This window comes from Myxocyprinus asiaticus, chromosome 37 (genome assembly GCF_019703515.2).
Source record: "Myxocyprinus asiaticus isolate MX2 ecotype Aquarium Trade chromosome 37, UBuf_Myxa_2, whole genome shotgun sequence".
NCBI lineage: Eukaryota > Metazoa > Chordata > Actinopteri > Cypriniformes > Catostomidae > Myxocyprinus > Myxocyprinus asiaticus.
The window spans coordinates 33,485,566-33,512,005 of record NC_059380.1 but is presented as its reverse complement, the minus strand read 5'-3'; the positions used below and the strand labels follow the sequence as shown (position 1 = coordinate 33,512,005).

The 26,440-nt window shown below is 38.7% G+C and overlaps 1 protein-coding gene across 1 annotated transcript in view; it reads left to right on the top strand.

Annotated features, from left to right (window-relative positions):
- The window catches only part of LOC127428308 (inositol 1,4,5-trisphosphate receptor type 1-like), a 373,744-nt gene extending 357,410 nt beyond the window's left edge, over positions 1–16,334 (top strand). The window contains exon 63 of the mRNA XM_051676597.1: positions 14,584–16,334. Coding sequence (XP_051532557.1) covers positions 14,584–14,661 — 78 coding nt within the window. The 3' untranslated portion in view covers positions 14,662–16,334. The remainder of the gene's footprint in view (positions 1–14,583) is intronic.
- Positions 16,335–26,440: the final 10,106 nt, after the last annotated feature.

Below are 26,440 nucleotides of genomic sequence, written 5' to 3'. Positions count from 1 at the left end.
TTATTAAGGACCACTCACCCAAACACGCACACACCCAGTCTCTGAAAGTCATATACATATACAGTACATATGAAAAAATGTGTAAGAAATAGATATTTTTCATATAAAAAAATACATGTCAGGGTAAGAGTTTCTAGCTTGCATGGTGTACAGTACAGTACTAAAATCCATGGTATGGTAGCTTGATATATACACCAACAATCATCCATGCGATTATTTAATCAGCCAATCGTGTGGCAGCAGTGCAGTGCATAAAAACATGCAGATAAGGGTCAGGAGCGTCAGTTAATGTTCACATCAACTATCTGAATGGGGAAAAAATTTGATCTCAGTGATTTGGACCGTGGCATGATTGTTGGTGCCAGACGGGCTGTTTTTTTTTTTTTGTAATTAACATTTTTATTGATCTTACAAAACATATATATACAAGAGCAAAACAAAACATATATATATATATATATATATATATATATATATATATATATATATATATATATATATATATATATGGAATCAACATTTAAACCCCACAACCATCCCTCCCCCTCTCAAACCCCAACCCCGCCCTGACCCCCAACAAACATCCCTGTGGTCACATAAGAGTATATACACAATTATAGATGAACACAAAAATAAAAAGATTTTAAAATAATAATAATAATAATTACACGTACAGCAATGTCAGTTATCCGCCCCATTTCTCCATAAACAAATTACATTTTCCTAGTCTTCTAAATGACCCTTCTTCAAAGGCCGCCACCCTCCCCATCTCCAAGCACCACTCATGAAATGAGGGTGCTCCAGCTGACCTCCAACCCCTTAAAATAACCTGTCTGGCGATCATGACTCTAGTTAGGACCCAACTCTTTATGTGTCTATACTCAACGTCAATGATCGCCCAAAATACAGAGTCTGGGGCAAAATGAAAGCCAAGTGCCTAATACATCACACACAAGACTCTGAACCTTCAACCAAAACTCCTGGATCTTAACACACCCCCAAAAGACATGGGTTATGTCTCCATCCTCTGACTGGCATCGCCAGCAGGTGGGTGTGCTTTAAGACCAAGCCTATAAAATCGATGTAAAATCTTGAACTGCATAAGGCACACCCTTGCATCTCTAGATGCAGACTTGATGTTTTTTAGAATCCTAGCCCACTCTCCCTCCTCCAATACCAAGTTTAAATCTTTCTCCCATAATCTCTTGAGAGAAGTTGAAGCTCTGTCCCCCAGACTCTGAATTAGCAGGGAGTAATACACTAATGACTCATGTCCTTTTCCAAAAGCAGTAATCACCACTCCCAGAGTATCTGCAGCTTTAGGGGCATGTATGCTACTCCCAAAAGTAGTACAGAGCAGGTGTCACTGCTGTAAATATCTAAAGAACTGAAATCTGGGAATCCCAAAATGTTGAACCAGATTTTCAAAGGATCTCAAAACTCCACTCTAATATAGGTCACCGAGTTTAGTAACCCCCTCACAATCCACTCTGACCAGCAGAAAGGGGACTTATTAATACATAATTTGGGGTTAAGCCATAAGCTCGAGGCAACATTTAAATAAATGTTGAATTAAACACTCTTGTCCATACCAAGTGTAAATGCGAGATAACTGAGTGTAATTTAACTTCTCCGATTAGTTTGATAGAAAGGCTTTGCAGTGGCGAAATAGGGGCAAGAAATTCCTGTTCAATACAAAACCAGGGAGGGGCTCTCAAGTGGAAGCGATCAATGAGCCAGATGTCTGAGACCGAACGCATAATAATAAAACAAAATCTTGGGTAGGCGTAGCCCACCTTTATCAATCGGCCTATGCAGCTTACTGAAAATTAAATCTGGGATGTTTCCCATTCCAAATGAAGGACTTCGCTATGCTAGCAAATTGCTTGAAAAAAGAGAGGGGGACATCTATAGGGAGTGAATGTAGCAGGTAGTTGAATTTTAGAATACAATTCATTTTAATAACATTAACCTTCCCAATCATCGATAAATGTAATGAAGCCCACCTGCCCACATTGCTCGAAAACTTTTTTATTGAAGGGTCAAAATGAACTAACTAAATCACAAAAATTTGCTGGGAATGAAATGCCCAAATACTTAATGCCCTGTTTGGGCCACTGGAAGGCGCCCGGCTGAAAAGCCTTTATCGGCAGTACGCTGTCAGAGCCAAAGCATCGGATTTAGACCAATTAACTCTGAGAACTTAGAAAAGGAATTAATAATTTTGTGGAGGCAAGGCATAGATCTAGTAGGGTCAGAGACAAATAATAAAATATCATCTGCGTAAAGCAGAAGCTTATGCACCACACCTCCCGCCATCACCCCTGGAAAATCATCCTCCTTTCTTATCGTGGCTGCTAATGTTTCCAGGGCAAGACAGAGCCCCTATCCAGAGTAAAATAATCCTAAATTAGGGGGGGCCTGGGTAACTCAGTGGTAAAGATGCTGGCTACCATCCCTGGAGTTCACTAGTTTGAATCCCAGGGCATGCTGAGTGACTCCAGCCAGGTCTCCTAAGCAACCAAATTGGCCCGATTGCTATGGAGGGTAGAGTCACATGGGGTAACCTCCTCGTGATCGCTATAATGTGGTTCGTTCTCGGTGGGGTGCGTGGTGAGTTGAGCGTGGTTGCCGCGGTGGATGGCGTGAAGCCTCCACATGCGCTATGTCTCCGTGGTAATACGCTCAACAAGCCACGTATAAGATGTGCGGGTTGACAATCTCAGACGCGGAGGCAACTGGGATTCATCCTCCGCCACCCGGACTGAGGCGAATCACTACGCGACCACGAGGACTTAAAAGCACATTGGGAATTGGGCATTCCAAATTGGGAGAAAAAAGGGGGAATATCCCCCCCAAAAAACAAAAAAAATCCTAAATTAATCCATTTGTTTGTACTGCCACTATCGGGTTTCTATAAATAACTTCATCCAATAAAAGAGAGGATCACGTGATGCCATGCGAGAAGCAGACGTGAATCACAAGCTCTGTGCACTTTGCTGTTTTTTTTATTATTTTCATGTTATAATCTGGTGAGATTTGATACACCCAGTACATATTTGTTCCTTGAGGTAAATATGGCAAAGAAGTCAAAATCCTCGGGCTCTGGAGACAATAAAAGACACTTACGTGCTCAAGATGAAACCTCTGGGCCTGCAGACTGCGGACTCAATTTGGAAAGCGCGACAGGAGAAGAAATCCAGTGTCAACTGTCCAACATCTCGGTGATGCTGACGAAGGTTGTTGCTGACTTGGAGGATCTTGCTGTAATATGTCGATCGATTATGGCAATGGAAACAAAATTCTCTGAGTTGGTCACAAGAGTGACAGAAGTTGAGAAATGGATCGATTATCTGGAATCATCAGAAAGGGAATTATCCGCTAATCCGCCCACATCCAAAATAGTAGTGGAAAATGTTTTGGAAAAACTTGAAGAATTGGAAAATAGGAGCCGAAGGAATAACATATGAATTGTTGAAATTCCTGAGCATGAAGAGGGTAGAGATATGGTGAAATTCCTTGACAAGCTCTTCCCGAGTCTGCTCGACATAACTGGCCATAAACTGGAAATCGAGCGAGCTCACAGAGTCCCAGCTCGCAGATCTGCTAAGGGAGACAGGCCCCGATCAATTCTGGCCAAATTCCTGAGATCATCCGATAAAGATATCAAAATGTAAAATGTTAATATGAGTGGATTATCTCTCTCCACATGGAATGTGAATGGGTTGGGGCACCCCATAAAAAGAAGGAAAGTTATTTCTAGATATAGTGTTTCTTTAAGAAATGCATCTTTCCCCGCAGGAAGCTGAAAAATGTGGGAGGATATGGGGTGGACATGTTTTCTTTAGCGCTGGCTCAAGTAAGAGCAGGGGGGTCATTATATTGATAAATAAACATCTACAATTCAAATTTATCAAAGAGATTAAAGATAAATCAGGAAGAGTCATTATTGTTTTAGCAGAAATTCAGGGGCAAAGTTTGATTTTGGCTAATATTTACGCACCTAACGCTGATTATCAGGGCTTTTTTATAGATCTTGAAGGGATGTTGCAAGCCGCTGGCACCCCTCATGATAAAATATTGGGAGGAGATTTTAATCTATTGATGGACTCAGTCCTTGATCATAGTGAAGCAAAAGTGTGTAAGCCCCCTAGAGCAACATTGACGCTTCACAGAATGTGTAAAAATCTTGGTCTTACAGATATTTGGAGACTTTTAAACCCATCTGGGAGGGACTATACATTTTTTTCATCAGTCCATAAGATTTATTCTAGAATAGATTTTTTTTTTTACATCTAAATCCCTCATTTCATCTGTTGTTGATTGCTCAATTGGAAACATTTTAGACTCAGATCACGCCCTGGTGAATTTAGAGGTGTTGCCACCTACGGAAGAGAAAAAGAAATCATATAGTTGGCGCTTTAATGTATCCCTTTTGCAAAATCATGATTTTCAACAAATGTTAAAGGCTGAAATCAATGTTTATATGGAGACCAACTGGTCCTCGGTATCCTCTGTAGGCGTGGCTTGGGAGGCACTTAAGGCAGTTCTTAGGGGTCGGATCATACAGTATGCCTCATTCGTCAAAAATTCCAAAGCACGAGAACTCCTGGAATTGTAAGAGAATATTAAAAGTGTTGAGGCAGAGCTGAAGCGCAGATTGTCATCTAATGACCTCAGAGAACTGACCCGATTGAAATTCAGATATAATACAATTTTGTCACGGAAAGTGGAGTTTTGGTTATTCAGGGCAAGCAGGAAAACTTTTGGCTAGATATATAAAACAGAGAGAGTCTTTTTCTACCATTCCCTCAGTGAAATCTGCTGTTGGGGAAATATTTACCTCAGCCACTGATATTAATAATGCTTTTAAAAATTCTATCTTGATCTCTATAGTTCCATGTCTTCATCTACTGATGAGGATATTAGGAACTTTGTGGAACCATTAGAACTCCCTAAACTGACGACTGAGCAAAAAAATTCTCTTGATTCTGAAATAACCTTGGAGGAGATTGACGAGGTAATTAAGGCCTTACCTACAGGCAAGGCTCCGGGGCCAGATGGCTTTGTCGATGAATTTTATAGATCTTATGCTACAGAATTGGCTCCACTTATGCTAGAAGTTTATACGGAATCATTAAAGAATGGAAAGCTTCCCCCAACCATGACACAAGCCTGGATCAGTCTGATTCTTAAAAAGGACAAAGATCCAAGCGAGTGTAAGAGTTACCGTCCAATTTCCCTGATCCAGCTAGATGTAAAAATATTGTCAAAAATTCTGGCTAACCGATTAAGTAAAGTTATGACATCTCTTATACATATAGATCAGGTGGGGTTTATTCGGGGCCGCAGCTCTTCTGATAACATCAGGCGTCTAATCAATATCATGTGGTCAGTAGCAAATGATCAGACTCCGGTCGCTGCCATCTCACTTGACGCTGAAAAGGTGTTTGATATGGTAGAATGGGATTATCTTTTTAAGATTTTGGAAATATATGGGTTCAGGAATACTTTTATTGGATGGATTAAGTTACTTTATAGACACCCTGTAGCAGCGGTACAAACAAATGGATTAATTTCAGATTATTTTACTCTGAATAGGGTCACCCGGCAGCATTGCCCTCTTTCCCCATTATTGTTCTGTCTTGCCCTGGAACCATTAGCAGCCACGATAAGAAAGGAGGATGATTTTCCAGGGGTGGTGGCAGGAGGTGTGGCACATAAGCTTCTGCTTTACGCAGATGATATTTTATTATTCGTCTCCGACCCAACTAGATCTATGCCTTGCCTCCACAGAATTATTAATTATTTTTCTAAATTTTCAGGATACAGAGTTAATTGGTCTAAATCCGAAGCTTTGGCACTGACCACGTACTGCCCAGTAACGGCTTTTCAACCAGGCACCTTTCATTGGCCCAAACAGGTCATTAATTATTTGGGAATTTTATTCCCAGCAAATTTATGTGATTTTAGTTAGTTCATTTTGACCCTTTAATTAAAAGTTTTTCGAACGATGTGGGCAGGTGGGCTTCATTACATTTATCTATGATTGGGAAGGTTAATGTTATTAAAATGAATTGTATTCCAAAACTCAACTACTTGCTACAGTCTCTCCCTGTAGATGTCTGTAAAAGATGAGGCGAGAAGCAGTTTTTCCTTCTTAAGGTGAGGCTTTATTTTCCCCTCTTCGCGACACCACTTTACAGTTTACCTTTACGCACTAAACTAAACACTAACACACACTGCTTTCACAAATAAACTTTCACTACTAGAAAATCCCTGCTCTGGCTCTGCTCTGTCGTATTCAGTCTCTCTCTCGACTAAGTGCTGTGTCACTCTCTATTTATGCCGCTCTCCCCGTGCTCACTGAAATTAGAGACAGGTGTTAGACATAATTTAGCTCAGGTGTAAGCGCCCTTACCGCTTTCTCTCTCTCCTGAGAGATGCTTGGCCATGCCCCCGCTGCCACAATGTCCCCCTCTCTTATTTCAGACAATTTGATAGCATAGCGAAGTCCTTTATTTGGAATGGAAAACGTCCCAGGTTACATTTCAATAAGTTACATATGCCGATTGACAAGGGTGGCCTAGGCCTACCCAACATTTTTTTTTGGGGGGGGGGGGTTTATAACATTTTTGTCTGTCTTGGAATCAATAAAAAATTTTAATAACAAAAAAATCCATCCAATAAAAGTATTCTCGAACCCATATATTTCCAAAATCTTAAAAAGATTATCCCATTCTACCATCTCAAACACCTTTTCGGTGTCAAGTGAGATGGCTGTGACCGGAGTCTGATCATTCGCCACTGACCACATGATCATTTGATGACCTGGTGCAGTCAGAACAACTTGGAGCTCAGTGCTGTGTAGACAGTGGAGATGGTCATAGATTTCAGGAAGAACCCAGGCCCACCCACCCCCATCATCCTGTGTGACTCTCCAGTTGACACTGTGGAGTCCTTCTGCTTCCTGGGAACCATCATCTCCCAGGTGAGACCTCAAGTGGGAGCTGAACATCAGCTCTCTAATTAAAAAAGCACAGCAGAGATGATGTACTTCCTGCGACAGCTGAAGAAGTTCAACCTGCCGAAGACAATGATGGTGCACTTCTACACCTCCATCGAGTCCATCCTTACCTCCTCCATCACCATCTGGTACGCTGCTGCCACTGCCAAGGACAAAAGCAGACTGCAGCATGTCATTCGTTCTGCTGAGTAGGTTATTGGTTGCAATCTGCTATCTCTCCTGAACCTGTATGCCTCCAGGACCCTGAGGTGGGCAGAAAAGATTGTGGCCAACCCCTCCCACCCAGGACACAATCTCTTTGAGACACTCCCCTCCGCCAGGAGGTTACGGTCCATCAGGACCAAAACCTCACACCACAAGAACAGTTCCTTCCCGTCTGCAGCTGGCCTCATAAACAAGGCCTAGGACCACCCTGTCTCTTATCCCACCTCCATAGACACTACACGTTACATTAACATAGTTTCCACATCTGTCTTGCGACAACTTAAAGAACATTTATCTGGTCTATTGCACTTTTTATTATACACAAACTGTGAACTTTTCTGGGAACTGTGAACAACTGTGAACAGTGAACATTTGCACATTCTGTGGTTCATATTCTGCACATATTTTTGCACATCCCTGCACAACTGCACATATTTTGCACAACTGTACAGCTCCTTTATTAAAACCAGTCAGTTTACTTTTTCTATATATATTGTATCTTAAATGTAGTTTATTATTTATCTTACTATGTTTATTGCTATTGTATGCATCAAAACCCAAGGCAAATTCCTTGTATGTGAAAACTTACTTGGCAATAAAGTCAATTCTGATTCTGATATTGATGAAATGCCTAATGTTATCAGAAGAGCTGCGGCCCCGAATAAACCCCACCTGATCTATATGTATAAGAGATGTCATAACTTAATCGGTTAGCCAGAATTTTTGACAATATTTTTACGTCTAGAAATTGGACGGTAATTCTTACACTCTTTGTCCTTTTTAAGAATCAGACTGATCCGGGCTTGTGTCATGGTTGGCGGAAGCTTTCCATTCTTTAATGTTTCTGTATGAACTTCTAACAAAAGTGGAGCCGGTTCTGTAGCATAAGATCTAAAAAATTCAGCAGCAAAACCATCTGGCCCCGGAGCCTTGCCTGTAGGCAAGGCTTTAATTACCTCGTCAAGCTCCTCCAAGGTTACCTCAGAATCAAGAGAATTTTTTTGCTCAGTCGTCAGCTTAGGGAGTTCTAATGGTTCCACTAAGTTTCTAATATCTTCATTGGTAGACGAAGATGTGGAACTATAAAGATCAAGATAGAATTCTTTAAAAGCATTATTAATATCAGTGGTTGAGGTAAATATTTCACCACCAGCAGATTTCACGGAATGGTAGAAAAAGACTCTCTCTGCTTTATATATCTAGCCAAAAGCTTCCCTGCTTTGTCCCCCGACTCAAAGTATGACTGTCTTGCCCTGAATGGCTAAAACTCCACCTTCTGTGACAAAATAGTATTATATTTGTATTTCAATTGGGTCAATTCTCTGAGGCCATCAGAGGACATTCGGCGCTTCAGCTCTGCCTTGGCACTTTTAATATTCCCTTCCAACTCCACAAGTTCTCGTGCTTTGGATTTTTTGATGAATGAGGCATACTGTATGATCCGACCCCTAAGAACCGCCTTAAGTGTCTCCCAAGCCATGCCCACAGAGGATACTGAGGACCAGTTGGTCTCCATATAAACATTGATTTCAGCTTTTAACATTTGTTGGAAATCAGGATTTTGCAAAAGGGATACATTAAAGTGCCAACTATATGATTTATTTTTCTCCATATGTGGCAACACCTCTAAACTCACCAGGGCGTGATCTGAGACTTAGATGTTTCCAATTGAGCAATCAACAACAGATGAAATGAATTACTTAGATACAGTGCATCTGGAAAGTATTCACAGCGCTTCACTTTTTCCACATTTTGTTATTTACAGCCTTATTCCAAAATGGATTAAATTCAATATTTTCCTCAAAATTCTACAAACAATACCCCATAATGACAACGTGAAAGAAGTTTGTTTGAAATCTTTGCAAATTTATTAAAAATAAAAAATGAAAAAAATCACATGTACATAAGTATTCACAGCCTTTGCCATGACACTCAAAATTGAGCTCAGGTGCATCCTGTTTCCACTGATCATCCTTGAGATGTTTCTACAACTTGATTGGAGTCCACCTGTGGTAAATTCAGTTGATTGGACATGATTTGGAAAGGCACACACTTGTCTATATAAGGTCCCACAGTTAACAGTGTATGTCAGAGCACAAACCAAGCCATGAAGTCCATGGAATTGTCTGTAGACCTCCGAGACAGGATTGTATCGAGGCACAGATCTGGGGAAGGGTACAGAAACATTTCTGCAGCATTGAAGGTCCCAATCAGCACAGTGGCCTCCATCATCCATAAATGGAAGAAGTTTGGAACCACCAGGACTCTTCCTAGAGCTGGCCGCCTGGCCAAACTGAGCCATCGGGGGAGAAGGACCTTAGTCAGGGAGGTGACCAAGAACCCAATGGTCACTCTGACAGAGCTCCAACATTACTCTGTGGAGAGAGGAGAACCTTCCAGAAGAACAACCATCTCTGCAGCACTCCACCAATCAGGCCTGTATGGTAGAGTGGCCAGACGGAAGCCACTCCTCAGTAAAAGGCACATGACAGCCCGCCTGGAGTTTGCCAAAAGGCACCTGAAGGACTCTCAGACCATGAGAAACAAAGATTGAACTCTTTGGACTGAATGGCAAGCGTCATGTCTGGAGGAAACCAGGCACTGCTCATCACTTGGCCAATACCACCCCTACAGTGAAGCATGGTGGTGGCAGCATCATGCTGTGGGGATGTTTTTCAGCGGCAGGAACTGGGAGACTAGTCAGGATCGAGGGAAAGATGAATGCAGCAATGTACAGAGACATCCTTGATGAAAACCTGCTTCAGAGCGCTCTGGACCTCAGACTGGGGTGAAGGTTCATCTTCCAACAGGACAACGACCCTAAGCACACAGCCAAGATAACAAAGGAGTGGCTCCGGGACAACTCTGTGAATGTCCTTGAGTGGCCCAGCCAGAGCCCAGACTTGAACCCAATTGAACATCTCTGGAGAGATCTGAAAATGGCTGTGCACCAATGCTCCACATCCAACCTGATGGAGCTTGAGAGGTCCTGCAAAGAAGAATGGGAGAAACTGCCCATAAATAGGTCTGCCAAGCTTGTAGCATCATACTCAAAAAGACTTGAGGCTGTAATTGGTGCCAAAGGTGCTTAAAGTATTGAGCAAAGGCTGTGAATAATTATGTACATGTGATTTTTTTCGTTTTTTATTTTTAATAATTTTGCAAAGATTTCAAACAAACTTCTTTCACGTTGTCATTATGGGGTATTGTTTGTAGAATTTTGAGGAAAATAATGAATTTAATCCATTTTGGAATAAGGCTGTAACATAAAAAAATGTGGAAAAAGTGAAGCACTGTGAATACTTTCCAGATGCACTGTATACAAAAAAAAAATATATATATATATATATATATATATTCTAGAATAAATCTTATTGACTTGTATGTATAGTCCCTCTCAGATGGGTTTAAAAGTCTCCAAATATCTGTAAGACCAAGATTTTTACACATCCTGTGAAGCCTCAATATTGCTCTAGGGGGCTTGCACACTTTTGCTTCACTATGATCAAGAACTGAGTCCATCAATAGATTAAAGTCTCCTCCTAATATTATATCATGAGGGGTGCCAACTGCTTGCAACTTCCCTTCAAGATCTATAAAAATGCCCTGATCATCAGGGTTAGGTGCATAAATATTAGCCAAAATCAACCTTTGCCCCTGAATTTCTGCTAAAACTATAATGACTCTTCCTAATTTATCTTTAGTCTGTTTGAGACATTTGAATTGTAGATGTTTACTTATCAATATAATGACTCACCTGCTCTTACTTGAGCCAGCACTAAAGAAAACAAGTCCAACCCATATCTTCCCAAATTTTTCAGCTTCCTGCGGGGAAAGATGCATTTCTTGAAGAAACACTATATCATATTTCTTACGCTTAAGAAGAGAAATAACTTTCCTTCTTTTTATGGGGTGCCCCAACCCATTTACATTCCACGTGGAGAGAGACAATCCACTCATATTAACATATGACATATTAGAAAAAATAGATTGTGTGTCAAAAAATACAATTATAAAGACCGCATTCCAACATTAGTACAACAATCAAACCCCGAACCAAACAAACAGAAAAAAGAAAAATGTGCACATTTACCCCGCGCATGTCCAAACTCCCCTTCGACAGCTTTGCCATCAGATTGCTCAAGACTGGTGCTTCTGTACAAATTTTGTGAGTCAGAATTACATAACAGAAAATAATCAATAAAACAAACTCCAGCCAATAGGCAGAATAAAAACAAAGAACATGTAGATTCATTTACAAAACTGTATCGAAGGTGTGTTCCTCCACAAAACAAACTACAGCCGCTAGCGGAACCAGCACACAAAGAAGAAGAAAAAAAAGCCGTTCAGTTTCCTCGGACAGTCAAACGAATGTTCAGTGAGCCGGCTGTTCATGAGTGCAGCAGATTACCTAATCCTTACAATGTCCTGCAAAAAATACAATAGGAGGCATAAACACAAAGAACGAGCAAAACTGTCCCGAAGGAGTGTTATTCCACAAAACAAACTCCAGCCGCTAGGCAAAGCCAGCACCAAAAGAAACAAGAAAGTCGCCCAGCTTCCTCGGACGGTCAGGTGAATGTTCAGTGAGTCAAGCTCACTTGGGAGCAACGTGAGAAACACACCATTACTTCTGCAGTCCATTGATTTTATGAAAGACATCGCTTGTTGTGGGCATGTAAATATTTTGCGGCCATCCTTAGTATCTATTCTCAATTTGGCCGGAAACATCAGTGCAAAAGGGATCCTCCGTCGATGCAAGAGTTTCTTGGAGTGTTACTACACAAAACAAACTCCAGCTGCTAGGCGGAGCCAGCACAAAAAGAAACAAAATGGCACCCAGCTTCCTCAGACAGTCAAGTGTATGTTCAGCGAGTCAAGCTCACTTGGGGGCAACGTGAGAAACACCAAATGGCTTACTCACCCCATTGTCTCTATGAAAGACAATGCTTGCTGTGGGCATGTAAATATTTTGTGGCCATCCTTAGTATCTATTCTCAATTTGGACAGAAACATCAATGCAAAAGCGATCTTCCGTTGATGTAAGGGTTTCTTGCATTCCTTGAACCTATCACGTTTCTCTCTTGTCAAATTCACAAAGTCTGGAATCAAGAAAATGCTGTGGATCTTCCAAGAAAGCCTTCCTTTACTCCTCGCCTCGCGTAACATGAGATCTTTATCGGATGATCTCAGAAATTTGGCCAGAATTGATCGTGGCCTGTCTCCCTCAGTGGATCTCCGAACTGGGAACTTTTCAGCTCACTCGATTTCCAGCTTATGGCCTGTTATGTCGAGCAGACTCGGGAAAAGCTCGTCTGGGAATTTTACCATATCTCGGCCCTCCTCGTGCTCAGGAATTCCAACAATTCGGATGTTGTTTCACCGATTACGATTCTCAAGGTCTTCCAACTTTTCCCAAACGCGTTCCAAATCTGCTTTGGTCGCTAGCGGATTAGCAGCTAATTCCCTCTCCGATGACTCCAGATAATCGATCCGTTTCTTGACGTCCCCGATTCTTGTAACCAACTCAGTGAATTTCGCCTCCATCGCAGTAATCGATCAACGTATTACAGCAAGATCCTCCAAGTCTGCCACGACCTTCGCCAGCATTACAGACATGCTGGACAGTTGGTGTTGAATTTCTCCCACCGCACTCCCATCTGCGGCCCTGTCTGGGGTATAAGCTTGAGCACGTAAGTGTCTTTTAATATCTCCAGAGCCCGAGGATTTTGAATTCTTTGACATGTTGACTTCATAGAACATTTATGTAGCAGGGTGTATCGAATCTCACCGGTTCATGACAGTTTAAAAATAAAAACGGCGCAAAGCTCGCCGTTCACACATCCGACCCCTGCATGGCGCCACGCGACTCCCCAGACGGGCTTGTTTGAGTATTTCTGTAACTGCTGATCTCCTGGGATTTTCACACACAACAGTCTCTAGAATTTACTCCGAATGGTGCCAAATACAAAAAAACATCCAGTGAGCAGCACGTGTGTGTGTGTGTGTGTGTGTGTGTGTGTGTGTGTGTATATATATATATATATATATATATATATATATATATATATATATATATATATACTGGTGGCCAAAAGTTTGGAATAATGTACAGATTTTGCTCTTATGGAAAGAAATTGGTACTTTTATTCACCAAAGTGGCATTCAACTGATCACAATGTAAAGTCAGGACATTAATAACAGGAAAACTACTTCAAAGAGTTCTCATCAAAAAATCCTCTATGTGCAGCAGGTCAGTTTGTCCAGATACTCAGGTGACATTTCACCCCACGCTTCCTGTAGCACTTGCCATAGATGTGGCTGTCTTGTCGGGCACTTCTCACGCACCTTACAATCTAGCTGATCCCACAAAAGCTCAGTGGGGTTAAGATCCACAACACTTTTCCAATTATCTGTTGTCCAATGTCTGTTTTTCTTTGCCCACTCTAACGTTTTCTTTTTGTTTTTCTGTTTCAAAAGTGGCTTTTTCTTTGCAATTCTTCCCATAAGGCCTGCACCCCTGAGTCTTCTCTTTACTGTTGTACATGAAACTGGTGTTGAGCGGTTAGAATTCAATGAAGCTGTCAGCTGAAAACATGTGAGGCATCTATTTCTCAAACTAGAGACTCTGATGTACTTATCCTCTTGTTTAGTTGTACATCTGACCTTCCATATCTCTTTCTGTCCTTGTTAGAGCCAGTTGTCCTTTGTCTTTGAAGACTGTATTGTACACCTTTGTGTGAAATCTTCAGTTTTTGGCAATTTCATGCATTGCATAGCCTTCATTCCTCAAAACAATGATTGACTGACGTGTTTCTAGAGAAACTGTTCCTTTTTTGCCATTTTTTACATGCCAGTCTATTGCATACTGTGGCAACTCAAAAACAAACACAAAGACAATGTAAAGCTTCATTTAACAAACCAAATAGCTTTCAGCTGTGTTTGATTTAATGGCAAGTGATTTTCTAGAACCAAATTAGTAACTTAGCATGATTACTCAAGGATAAGGTGTTGGAGTGATGGCTGCTGGAAATGGGGCCTGTTTAGATTTGATCAAAAATTACTTTTTTCAAACAGTGATGGTGCTGTTTTTTTACATCAGTAATGTCCTGACTATACTTTGTGATCAGTTGAATGCCACTTTGGTGAATTAAAGTACCAACTTCCTTCCGAAACAGCAAAATCTGTACATTATTCCAAACTTTTGACCACCAGTGTGTGTGTGTGTATGTGTATATATATATATATATATATATATATATATATATATATATATATATATATATATATTCATGATATGAGAGATTTATAAAAAAAAAAAAAAAAAACTAACATCTTGTGTGTTCTGACAGATGACGGAGCAAAGGAAGCAGAAACAGAGGATTGGGCTTTTGGGACACCCCCAACACATGAACATCAACCCCCAGTAACCCGCCTGAACCCCATTACACTGGCATAGTGTCCAACAGCCATCTTCTTGAGACATTCCATCAGCCTTTCTGTGTTTTTGAATGTACAAGTGTAAATGAATGTGTGCGTCAAAGCATTACAGATACGTGGTCACCACTACTTGCTGTGTATACTGAAAAAAAAAATTCTTGGCCACCAGGGAAGTATAAAAGACACTCACCCCCTTCTTCACAATCCATTTGAGTGCCAAATGTTTCTATGTGCTACAGAGGAAGTCACTTTGCATCATTTGGCCTGCACTGGGTGAAAATGACTTGCAGAGCTACACTAGACACTGCACAACTGTGAACGTGTGGTGCAACCTGTAGATGCTGCTTGGACGCGTGTCAAGATGCATATTTTTTGTATTGACCCATAGCAGTATAACAGTCAGTATTTGATGTCTTATTTTTGTATTTTGTGCAATATTAATACTTCAATATGCAATGACACTGTAAATTGTGTCTTAAAGGGAAGGTGCGGTAATTATTCATTCCTTATGCTTTATAATTGTAATAAAATACATTTGCGGCCAGGTTCTTGTGGGAGTTCTGTTTGTGAAGTCAAGTTTGAAGTGACATCAAATACAGCCTTTTCTTTTCTAATTTAATTTATTAGCGTATACTGCCACATTAGAGTACTTTAACATTCTCAGATAAGTCATTTTCAGGAGCTCATTATTTTCTTTTTCTATTTTTTTTATTTTTTTTTTAATGTATATACACTTTTGGATCTATGATCTTAGGAGTCATGTACCGAATAATAATAAATTAACTTTTAGGCAAGTAAGTTTTGTTAATATGGTTTGTCTTAAAATCTAATGTAATTACTGCACTAACAAATAACTGAACTCATATCCTTCCTGTCATTATAGATCCATGTTTATTGTGCCTGTTCTAAGTTCCTTTACTTCAAATAAATAAATATTCAGATAAATCCAGATAAATAGCAACTCCAGATAAATATTTGCTGGTACAAGCAATCTTTGTCGAGTTTTTTAGATTTCCCTGTAATTTCTTCAATTTTTCTAGACAATTTCATCTTTAAGCTTAGACAGTTTCAAGCAGGTTACTTTCTTGAGACTATCGAGTGTGTTTTCTTCCTTTTTTCTAGTAATACATGTATATACTGTATGTCTGCCGGGTCTTTGCTTTTAAATAGATACATTTTCATTACATCCTAATAATTAACAGCACTGTTACTAAGAAATAAATCTACTACTGATTTAATAGATTAAAGATATATAATTCAATGAGATTGTAAATTAATTGGGTGATATTTAATAAAATCTGTACTTCTTGTTGAAAGGAACAGAAATTAAATGTTTTGTTTTATTTTTGTTATACCTGGAACAACTGCATTTGTACTACAACAAATTATTGAGCAAAAGTGAAATTAATGCCTAAGATCTGTTATTCTATTAATAATTGTATTAATTATAAATACTGTCTGTCATCCTGTAGAATAGGCATAACAGGCATCCTTACACATGTTACAACCAATTGTTTATTTCAGTCATTACTTAAAGGGATAGTTCACCCCAAAATGAAAATTCTGTCATTTGCTGACCCTGATGTTGTTCCAAAGCCATGACTTTCATGACTTGTAACACTTGGTGTTCCCGGTCAAAAATGACCGGTCTATAAAAATTGCTTATAAATCTATCATTATGCTATATTATCACCAAATATTGGAATAGATTTTTTTTGCTAACTTGTTTTCTTTCAATTAGCACAGGTTTTGTATTTCTTTTTGGAATTAATTGATCGTAGGCCTCATTGGCCTGAGCTTATGCACCTCTGTTTTTGAGTGAAAAAAGCATTATTTGTGGATCATTTTGAAAATATTAAATAAAATATGAAAACATTCTGTACTATTTATCACACAAGTGTGCTATAATGTTTAACCAGGAAGTTTGGTTTTAAATGCTTTTATTTTGTACAAAATGGCACAAAGTCACAAATGACCGGCCATTGAAAATTAATGGGGGAGATCAAAAATAAGAGAAAAATTTAGTGTTCAGGAGCATGTTCATCATGTTCTTATTCATGTATGGGCATACGCGCTTGCAAACATAAAGACCTCGGGCTCCGTAGCAGGTTTCGTTCCGGATTACAGATCGCTAACAGATGCTGAACCAATCAGCTGTGAGTAAAATGACATCTCTGACGCAATCAAGTCACTCCCCCGTGTCTCTTAAAGTGCATTTTACAAATAAAATCTGAGAAATCCACAAAATTGAACCTTCATGATAAATGATTTATTTGATAATCTAAATGTAGATTTTCAGCAGGTAGAGTGTTGTATTTCATTTAAAATTTAATTGCTTTTCATTTACCCTCTTTAGCCATAGCAACAAAAACAAAACAAAAATATTTGAAAATATAAACATAATATATTAGGCAATCTATAAAACAGCCAGTAAAATGGATTTATATGAACCCTACAAAAAAATTATAGTTTTTCAAATATTAAAAGCTCAAGATTGCTATGGAAAGGGGTGAATGCTACCCAAACCCCTTCTTTCTTTCATGGACTCGAGATGAACATACAGTATTTTACTTGACGTTTTTTTTTTTAAAAAAAGAACAAATACATCTTATTTTTGCATACAAATTTTTTGCACACAGTATTCTAAGTGCTCACTTTTTAATTAATCAGTAGTAGCCTTTTTTATGCTTTTTAAGGGTTCAAGCACTTAGCGCTGAAACCCTTTTGTAATTGTTAAGATTTTTAGGGGTTCAAGTGCTTAGCGCTGAAACCCTACTGTAATTATTATTATTATTATTAATATTATGGATTCAAGTGCTTAGCGCTGAAATCCTATTGTAATTGTTACGATTTTTAGGGGTTCAAGCACTTAGCGCTGAAACCCTATTATAATTGTTACGATTTTTATTGTTAGGGGTTCAAGGGCTTAGCGCTGAAACCCTATTGTAAATGTTAAGATTTTTATTATTATTATTATTATTATTTTTACGCCATAAAACTGATCGGGCAGAGCAAACCGTAAGGCCTAGAGACTTGAAACTTTGTCAGATGGTAGTAGTTTTGCTCGCTACTCAGAAACACAGACTTGGCTAAATCGGTCAATAGGGGGCGCTACAGCAATCAAAAACGCTTTATACCATTGGAATCCTTGGCTCAAACAAAAAAAACAACAACATATATCTCATATTTCATTTACGCCTATAAAAATTTCCGCGATCTTGGATTTTTCATAAAACCTACTTTTGCGAACTAGTCCTAGGTTTTTTGTCCGACTGGGACCAAACCAGTGCCAAACGATTCTATGGAGTCTCAATATCAAAAGTTATCAAAAAAGTTTGAACTTTCGTCTCGAGCTAGCTACGGTATGCGAAAACATCGGAAGTAGGAGTGGCCAATTTTACGTAAATGGCTATAACTCTTGAAGGAAATGAGATATCTTCACAAAGCTTGGCATGCTTATGTAAGAGGTCAATCTTTGGTCGCCCAGAAAAGTTGGCGCGGTTTTGCCACATGGTGGCGCTATAATACCAAAAAAACATAAAATTGGCTGTAACTTTGAAACCGTTAATCCTATTGACTTCAAAATTTGCATATATTGTCTTTGTCTCAGCTGCCATATGGACATTCACGTATGTTGAAAAACATGGCTGCCATCAGCCAATCAAATTTCAGCAGCTATTACACAAGGTTAACAATGACCGATCGGAACGAAACTTGGTGGACCTATTTGACTCTTGGTCTGAGAGGGTTGTGCAAAGTTGTAAAAATATCGGCCACTAGGTGGTGCTATCATGATTTTTGTAGGTGTTAATGGTTGTATATAATGCAGTGTTGTGAAAAAACACAAGTAATATATATCACGTGATAGCTCTTCTCATTCTAAACAACTGTGCCTCAAGAAGCATTGTTGTCTGTCAAACCGTTCGGTAAATATTTCAGATAATGTTAAAAAACCTACTTTTGCGAACTAGTCCTAGGTTTTTGCCCGATCAGAAGCAAACCAGTGCAGAAATATACTCTGGAGTCTGATTATCATTAATTTAAAAAAAAGTTGACATTTCGACTCACGGTCGCTAAGGGGTGCCAAAACGTTCGAAAAGGGTGGGCCATTTTTACTAAAATGGCTATAACGCCCGAACGAAATGAGATATTTTCACCAAACGTGGTACACGTGTATGAGCTCAATCTGAGGTCACAGTAAAAAAAAAAAACACGGAGTTTGGCAACTTGGTGGCACTATAACATGAAAAAAACAGGAAAACAGCTCTAACTACGCAACCATTAGTCTGATTGAGTTGAAAATGCAGTGTCTTTGTCCAAGGTGCCATGACTGTCTATGAGGACATTGGCGTATCTCAAAAAACATGGCCGCCATCGGCCAAGGAAGTTTGAGTACCTATTAGATAAGGTTAACGGAGGCCGATCAGCACAAAACTCGTTGGGCCTGTTCGACTCCTGGCCCTAGAGGTCTGTGAGAAATTTGAAAGAAATCGGACACCCTTTACCATTTGGTAGCTATAACAGTGTCATTTAGAAAATGGGTATGGTCAAGTGTACAAATAAGCCCATAATTCCTAAACAAAAACTCAGAAGTTCATGAAATTAGCTGAGCACATGCGACATATGATTCTAAACGAGCATGCAGACTTTTATGGAGATCGGACAATAGTTGGCGCTGTGAGCTTTAAAAAGCTTTAAAAATTATATATTTCCTTAGTAAATTGCCTGTATTGGCTGTAAATGGTCTATTCCATCTATGATCTGGGTGGTTACATGCTTGCTAAATAAAACATAATATCTTTTTACGCATGTGTTTAAAGGCCTTAAACCGCTTGAACCCCGTTATTGCTGCTCGCAGCTATATTTATTTATTTATTTTACTAAAGACAATATAAAAATTGTACATCAAGAAAGAGAAATACAAATTTAATTAAAATTTTGAATAAACATATCAAATAACTATTTACAACATATTTGATAAATAACATGTGTACTTCATTCATTTACATGTTATATTTTATTTCAAATAAAGTGGAAAGTAAGATAACATATAATATTATTCAGAGTGTCCTGTATATCTCTTGCAAGTGCACTCTTTAAAATTCCTAACATTTTATTGGATTAGTTGTATTGTATGTATCAATTATATAATTTATTAATGGATGCATTTCCTTTTTATTTCTTTAACTTCTGTTAATAAATATCTTCTTACCTGTAAATAATAAATACATTTAAAAAAGAGAATTTTGAAGCTCACAATGTTCTTGCTAAGTTTGAAAAGGTATCCATTCCTTTATCAGTGAACAGTTGGTGATATCTTTTCAGACCTCTGTCTGCCCAAAACTTAAATGTATTATCTAATCTACACTGAACAAAAATATAAATGCAACATGTAAAGTGTTGGTCCCATGTTTCATGAGCTGAAATAAAAGATCCCAGAAATTTTCCATACGCATTGATCAGATTAGATGTGGGCCTAATGAATTTATTTAAATTGACTGATTTCCTTAAATGAACTGTAACTCAGTAAAATCTTTGAAATTGTTGCATGTTGCGTTTATATTTTTGTTCAGTATATTTGGCATGAAATCAGGATCGATAGCAATTTCTTGTAAATTAACTATATCTTTCTTAATTGTACTATTTTTCCTTTTTTTTTCTTTTTTTTTTTTTTCTAACCAAATTCAAAAAGTACTATTAATACAAATATAATCTATTGATTTAAATTTTTGCTTTGTTTGGGTAGGAACAGGGATATACTAATAGGTTCCCCCATTTGATAAATTTCCATCTTCCTCCATTTCAATTCTTCAATTTAGGTTGAATTTGGGCAGCTTTATAATAATTTATTAAATTTGGGAATTCTAGTCCTCCAAGCCTTTTTGACAACTTAAGAATTTTAAGAATAATTTTAGGTTTCCTATTATCCCATGTATATTTACAAAGTAGTTTATTCAATTTTCTAAAAAAACAAAACTTTTTGATATACTACTAACTGGTAGATTTTGATAAAGGAAAATAAACTTAGGGAGAATACTCGTCTCTAATAGTTTTGTAATCAATAGTAGTCTATATTTATTTGTAATAGTTTTGAATGATAAATAAAGTTTTCAATTCAAATAAATACAAAAACTTTTATATTTTAAATAAATGTAAGCTTTTAAAATTAATAAGCCTGTGTGTTCTTGTTGTGGGCCTATATGAATTCACTTATGCATTGATATACCAGCTGTTATCTATCTATCTATCTATCTATCTATCTATCTATCTATCTATCTATATATATATATATATATATATATATATATATATATATATATATATATATATATATATATATAGAATTTGTTTGCAGCAGTCCTCTTGAGCTCTCTTAGCAGCCGCTGTTTCTTCTTGTTGTGTAAATGTCTTTAATTGCTGCATAATTTTACAATTTTGTACTGTGTAAATCATGTGTTTTAAGTCATCATGATTTCATGCTGATCTCTTGAGCAGTGTAAATGCATTTTAATTTTTTTATATATATATTTTTAAAAACAATGTCTTGTGCACAGTTCAAATGAATTTAAATTCTTATTTTCATAATAATCATAAAAAAAAAAAAAAGAATTACCACAGCTGCGAGGGGTTTTATATTACAGCTGCTGAGAGAGTGACAGTAAATTTGGCATCTTCTCCAAACTGTCTTAATCCACTGCTCTCTATTTTTTTCTTCTTCTGGAAAGTCGTTCAGACATAATAGTGGATTTTTTCTTTTGGTCTTGGAGCAAATGGGTAAGTGAAAATAATATTTGCTGTGATCTCCCATTCACTCCTATTCACCACTGTCGAAGTTTACCCTGCAAATGTTTACTTCCATGTTCCAAAATCCAGATGGTGAAAAAGGTCTATTGACAGAAAACAAGTTGACAAAAACATTGAATCCAATATTTGGTGATAATATAGCATAACGAGAGATTTATAAGCAATTTTTAATAGGCCGGTAATTTTTGACCAGGAACACCAAATTAGGGTAAAAGTGTAAACACAGCACAAGCGTTAACACAAAAGATGTTCAGGCAGAATATTAGCCTCAGTCACCATTCATTTTCATTGCATCTTGTTTCTGTACAATGAAAGTGAATGGTGACTGAGGCTCTCAAGTCTGCCTAACATGTTTTATTTTGCATAGAAGAAATTCCTGCGTGTTTGGAACAACATGATCTGTGATATACGTGTTTAGCTCATCCCTCTCAGTGTTTGTAGTCATTACAGCCCTGTGTTGGCTGATGCCTGCATCATTTTAAAAGGTTTCTCATGACATAATGATCCACTTATTCACTCCAATCAAGGCAAAGGAAGTCAAGCTTATAATGAATTCAAGCTTTATAGAAACCAACAGGCCATGCTTCAATAAGGAAATGCACTTTCTGTGACCTCTCATGTTGTTCTGCAAAAGAGGTAAAAAGCTGTTGTTTTCCTCCAGCCAGGTCTCCTAAGCAACCAAATTGGCCCGGTTGCTAGGGAGGGGTAACCTCCTCGTGGTCGCAATTAGTGGTTCTCGCTCTCAATGGGGCACGTGGTAAGTTGTGCATGGATCGCAGAGAATAGCATGAGCCTCCACATGCGGAGTCTCCGTGGTGTCATGCACAACGAGCCACGTGATAAGATGCGCAGATTGGCAGTCTCAGAAGTGGAGGCAACTGAGACTTGTCCTCCACCACCTGGATTGAGGTAAGTAACCGTGCCACCATGAGGACCTACGAAGTAGTGGGAATTGGGCATTCCAAATTGGGAGAAAAGGGGATAATAAATAAATAAATAGCTGCTGTTCTCACTGCTAAAACTCATATTTTTTATGCTATGCCTATTGAGTAGTAGGCAGAACAGCTTTTGTGCATTGTAACAGTGGTCACGCTTGGAGAGTCTCAAACTGATTTCACGGTAAAAGAGTGAAGTAAAACACTGCTGTTGTGTGTAAAAAGTGCAAAAGTGCGATAGAAGTATCAGAAAGACACCCTAAAACATTTAATTGCTGACACTTGTCAGTGAAGTCTCGCTCTAAAATCCCCCTATGTGAAGTGCAACATCAGACTGAATCCTTCCAAGAGTTAAGTGACATTTGCAAAATAAAATTATCCAGTGCAAAGGATGAGGAAGGAAATATGAATGGGAAATATTTTAGTAAGATACAGGAATAGAAAACTAATATCTCAAGAGTGGGCCTGTGAACACATTTAATTAGCTGTCTTTTCTAGGCTCACAGTAGCCTTGATTTTATTGGTGAACTATGAAGTCAGAATTTGTCTCAGAGAGCAGTTCTAAAGTTATTATGGGTGTAACATTTGAGGAGAGATGAGGCAAGAGAGCAGGATATAAATGCAGCTACTGGGGAACGCTGTCAGTAACTGGGGAATGGCCTCTGTGGCCGTGGGCGCTGGCAGCGACTGGGGAGCGGCCTCCGTGGCCGTGGGCGATGGCAGCAGCAGGGGAATGGTCTCCATTGAAAGAGAGCTGGGTGCCGCAGTGGGATTACTGCCATACCCCACAGTGTAGGAGGAGAATGTGAGCCTCAAAGCATAGTCAATGAATTCAGCCAAAGAAAGTTCACATCTGCCTCCTGGCAGACAGGATTTCACAGGCTCATTGAGTCCAAAACGATAACAGTCCTTGAGCGCAATATCTCCCCAATTGAGAACCTAGGCAAGACTGCAGAACTGCTCTGTATACTGATTGATGATACCACCTCCTTGTCTGAGAGACAACAGTTGCAAAGCCGCTAGACCTGCAACTCAGCTACTTTTAATGGAAAAACAAATCAAGGACTAAGACACTAGAGACATAAGAACTGAACAAGCCATTACAGCCTAGTACAGACAAGAACCATCAAAAGATGCAGAGAACACAAGGGTATATATATATATATATATATATACATGAGAACAAAAGAGTTTAACAAGACTAATTAACAAGAAACACCTGGGACCAATAAACACAAGAACCAATGAACAAAGACAAGGAAAAGAACTACAAAACCCATAATCAAACGAAAGTCACGAAGTGAACAATAAACATACATAGCAACCACTAGTGGTCGCCAGGGTAATCCTTACAATGGGAAATATTTCACCAGTGAACCTTTTAGGAGTTAATTATAATTAAAAGTTAATTATAATTATAATAATTAAAATTATAAGGAGCTAATTATAAGGTGCGTGCTTCTCTTATAAAGGAATATTCCAGGTTCAGTTGAGTTAAGCTCAATCGACAACATTTGTGGCGTAATGTTGATTACCACATCTATTCTTTTCTGATTAACATTTTTTATTGATTCATATAGATAACAAAGAAAAGCAAAACATATATACACAGGATCAACATTTAACCCTCACTATTACCCCTCCCCCTCCCCAATCCCCAACCCTACTCTGACCCTCAACAAACATCGCTGTGGTCACATCCCTGTGAAAAAAAAAATTATAATAATAATTCGCCACTGACCTCATGATATTGATGAAACGCCTAATGTTATCAGAAGAGCTGCAGCCCCGAATAAACCCCACCTTATCTATATGTATAAGAGATGTCATAAGTTTACTTAATCGGTTAGCCAGAATTTTTGACAATATTTTTACGTCTAGCTGGATCAGGGAAATTGGATGGTAACTCTTACACTCACTTGGATCTTTGTCCTTTTTAAGAATCAGACTGATCTGGGCTTGTGTCATGGTTGGCGGAAGCTTTCCATTCTTTAATAATTCCGTATAAACTTCTAACAAAAGTGGAGCCAGTTCTGAAGCATAAGATCTAAAAAATACAGCGGCAAAGCCATCTGGCCCCGGAGACTTGCCTGTAGGCTGTTGCTCCAAGGTTATCTCAGAATCAAGAGAATTTTTTTGCTCAGTCATCAGTTTAGGGAGTTCTAATGGCTCCACAAAGTTTCTAATATCTTCATCAGTAGACAGAGACGTGGAGCTATAGAGATCAAGATAGAATTCTTTAAAAGCATTATTAATATTAATGGCTGAGGTAAAAAAATCACCACCAGCAGATTTCACTGAGGGAATGGTAGAAAAAGACTCTCTCTGCTTTATATATCTAGTCAAAAGCTTCCCTGCTTTGTCCCCCGAATCAAAGTATGACTGTCTTACCCTGAATAGCCAAAACTCCACCTTCCACGATAAAATAGTATTATATCTGTATTTCAGTCGGGTCAATTCTCTGAGGCCATCAGATGACATTCAGCACTTCAGCTCTGCCTCTGCACTTTTAATATTCCCTTCCAACTCCACAAGTTCTCATGCTTTGGATTTTTTGATGAATGAGGCATACTGTATGATCCGACCCCTAAGAACCGCCTTAAGTGCCTCCCAAGCCATGCCCACAGAGGATACCGAGGACCAGTTGGTCTCCATATAAACATTGATTTCGGCTTTTATCATTTGTTGAAATTCAGGATTTTGCAAAAGGGATACATTAAAGCGCCAACTGTATGATTTCTTTTTCTCCGTATGTTGCAACACCTCTAAATTTACCAGGGCGTAATCTGAGGCTAAGATGTTTCCACTTGAGCAATCAACAACAGAAGAAATGAGGGACTTAGATATAAAATAAAAATAATCTATTCTAGAATAAGTCTCCAAATATCTGTAAGACCAAGGTTGTTACACATCCTGTGAAGCGTCATGTTGCTCTAGGGGGCTTACACACTTTTACTTCACTATGATCAAGGACTGAGTCCATCAAAATATTAAAGTCTCCTCCCAATATTATATCATGAGGGGTGCCAGCGGCTTGCAACATCCCTTCAAAATCTATAAAAAAGCCATGATCATCAGCATTAGGTGCATAGATATTAGCCAAAATCAACCTTTGCCCCTGAATTTCTGCTAAAACAATAATGACTCTTCCTATTTATCTTTAATCTGTTTGAGACATTTGAATTGTAGATGTTTACTTATCAATATAATGACTCCCCTGCTCTTACTTGAGCCAGCACTAAAGAAAACATGTCCATCCCATATCTTCCCAAATTTTCCAACTTCCTGCGGGGGAAAGATGCATTTCTTGAAGAAACACTATATCATATTTCTTACATTTAATAAAATAAATAACCTTCCTTCTTTTTATGGGGTGCCCCAATCCATTCACATTCCACATGGAGAAAGAAAATCCGCTCATATTAACATTTTACATTTTGACATATTAGAAAAAATAGATTGTGTGTCAAAAATACAATTATAATGACCACATTCCAACAATAGTGCAACAATCAAACCCTGAACATCCCCCTGAACAAAAAAAGAAAAACGTGCTCATTAACCCCACGCACGACAGCGCCAACTGGCGTCCATCCCTCTAAACTCAAACAGTCCATGTACGCCTATGAGAGCCCCCATGACAACTATGCTCTCAGATTGCTCAAGTCTGGTGCTTCTATACAAATTTTGTGAGACAGAATTACACAACAGAAAATAATCTATAAAACAAACTCCAGCCAATAGGAGGCATGAGCACAAAGAGCATGTAGATTCATCCACATAACTGTCCCAAAGGTGTGTTCCTCCACAAAACAAGCTCCAGCCACTAGGCGAAACCAGCACAAAAAGAAAAAAAGGCGCTCAGTTTCCTCGAACAATCAAGTGAATGTTCAGTGAGTTGGTCCATTCGGCTACAACGTGAGTGCAACAAATGGCCTAATCACTCCAATGTCTTGCAAGAAATACTCCACAAAACAAACTCCAGCCAATAGGAGGCATATGCACAAAGAACGTGCAGATTCATCCACAA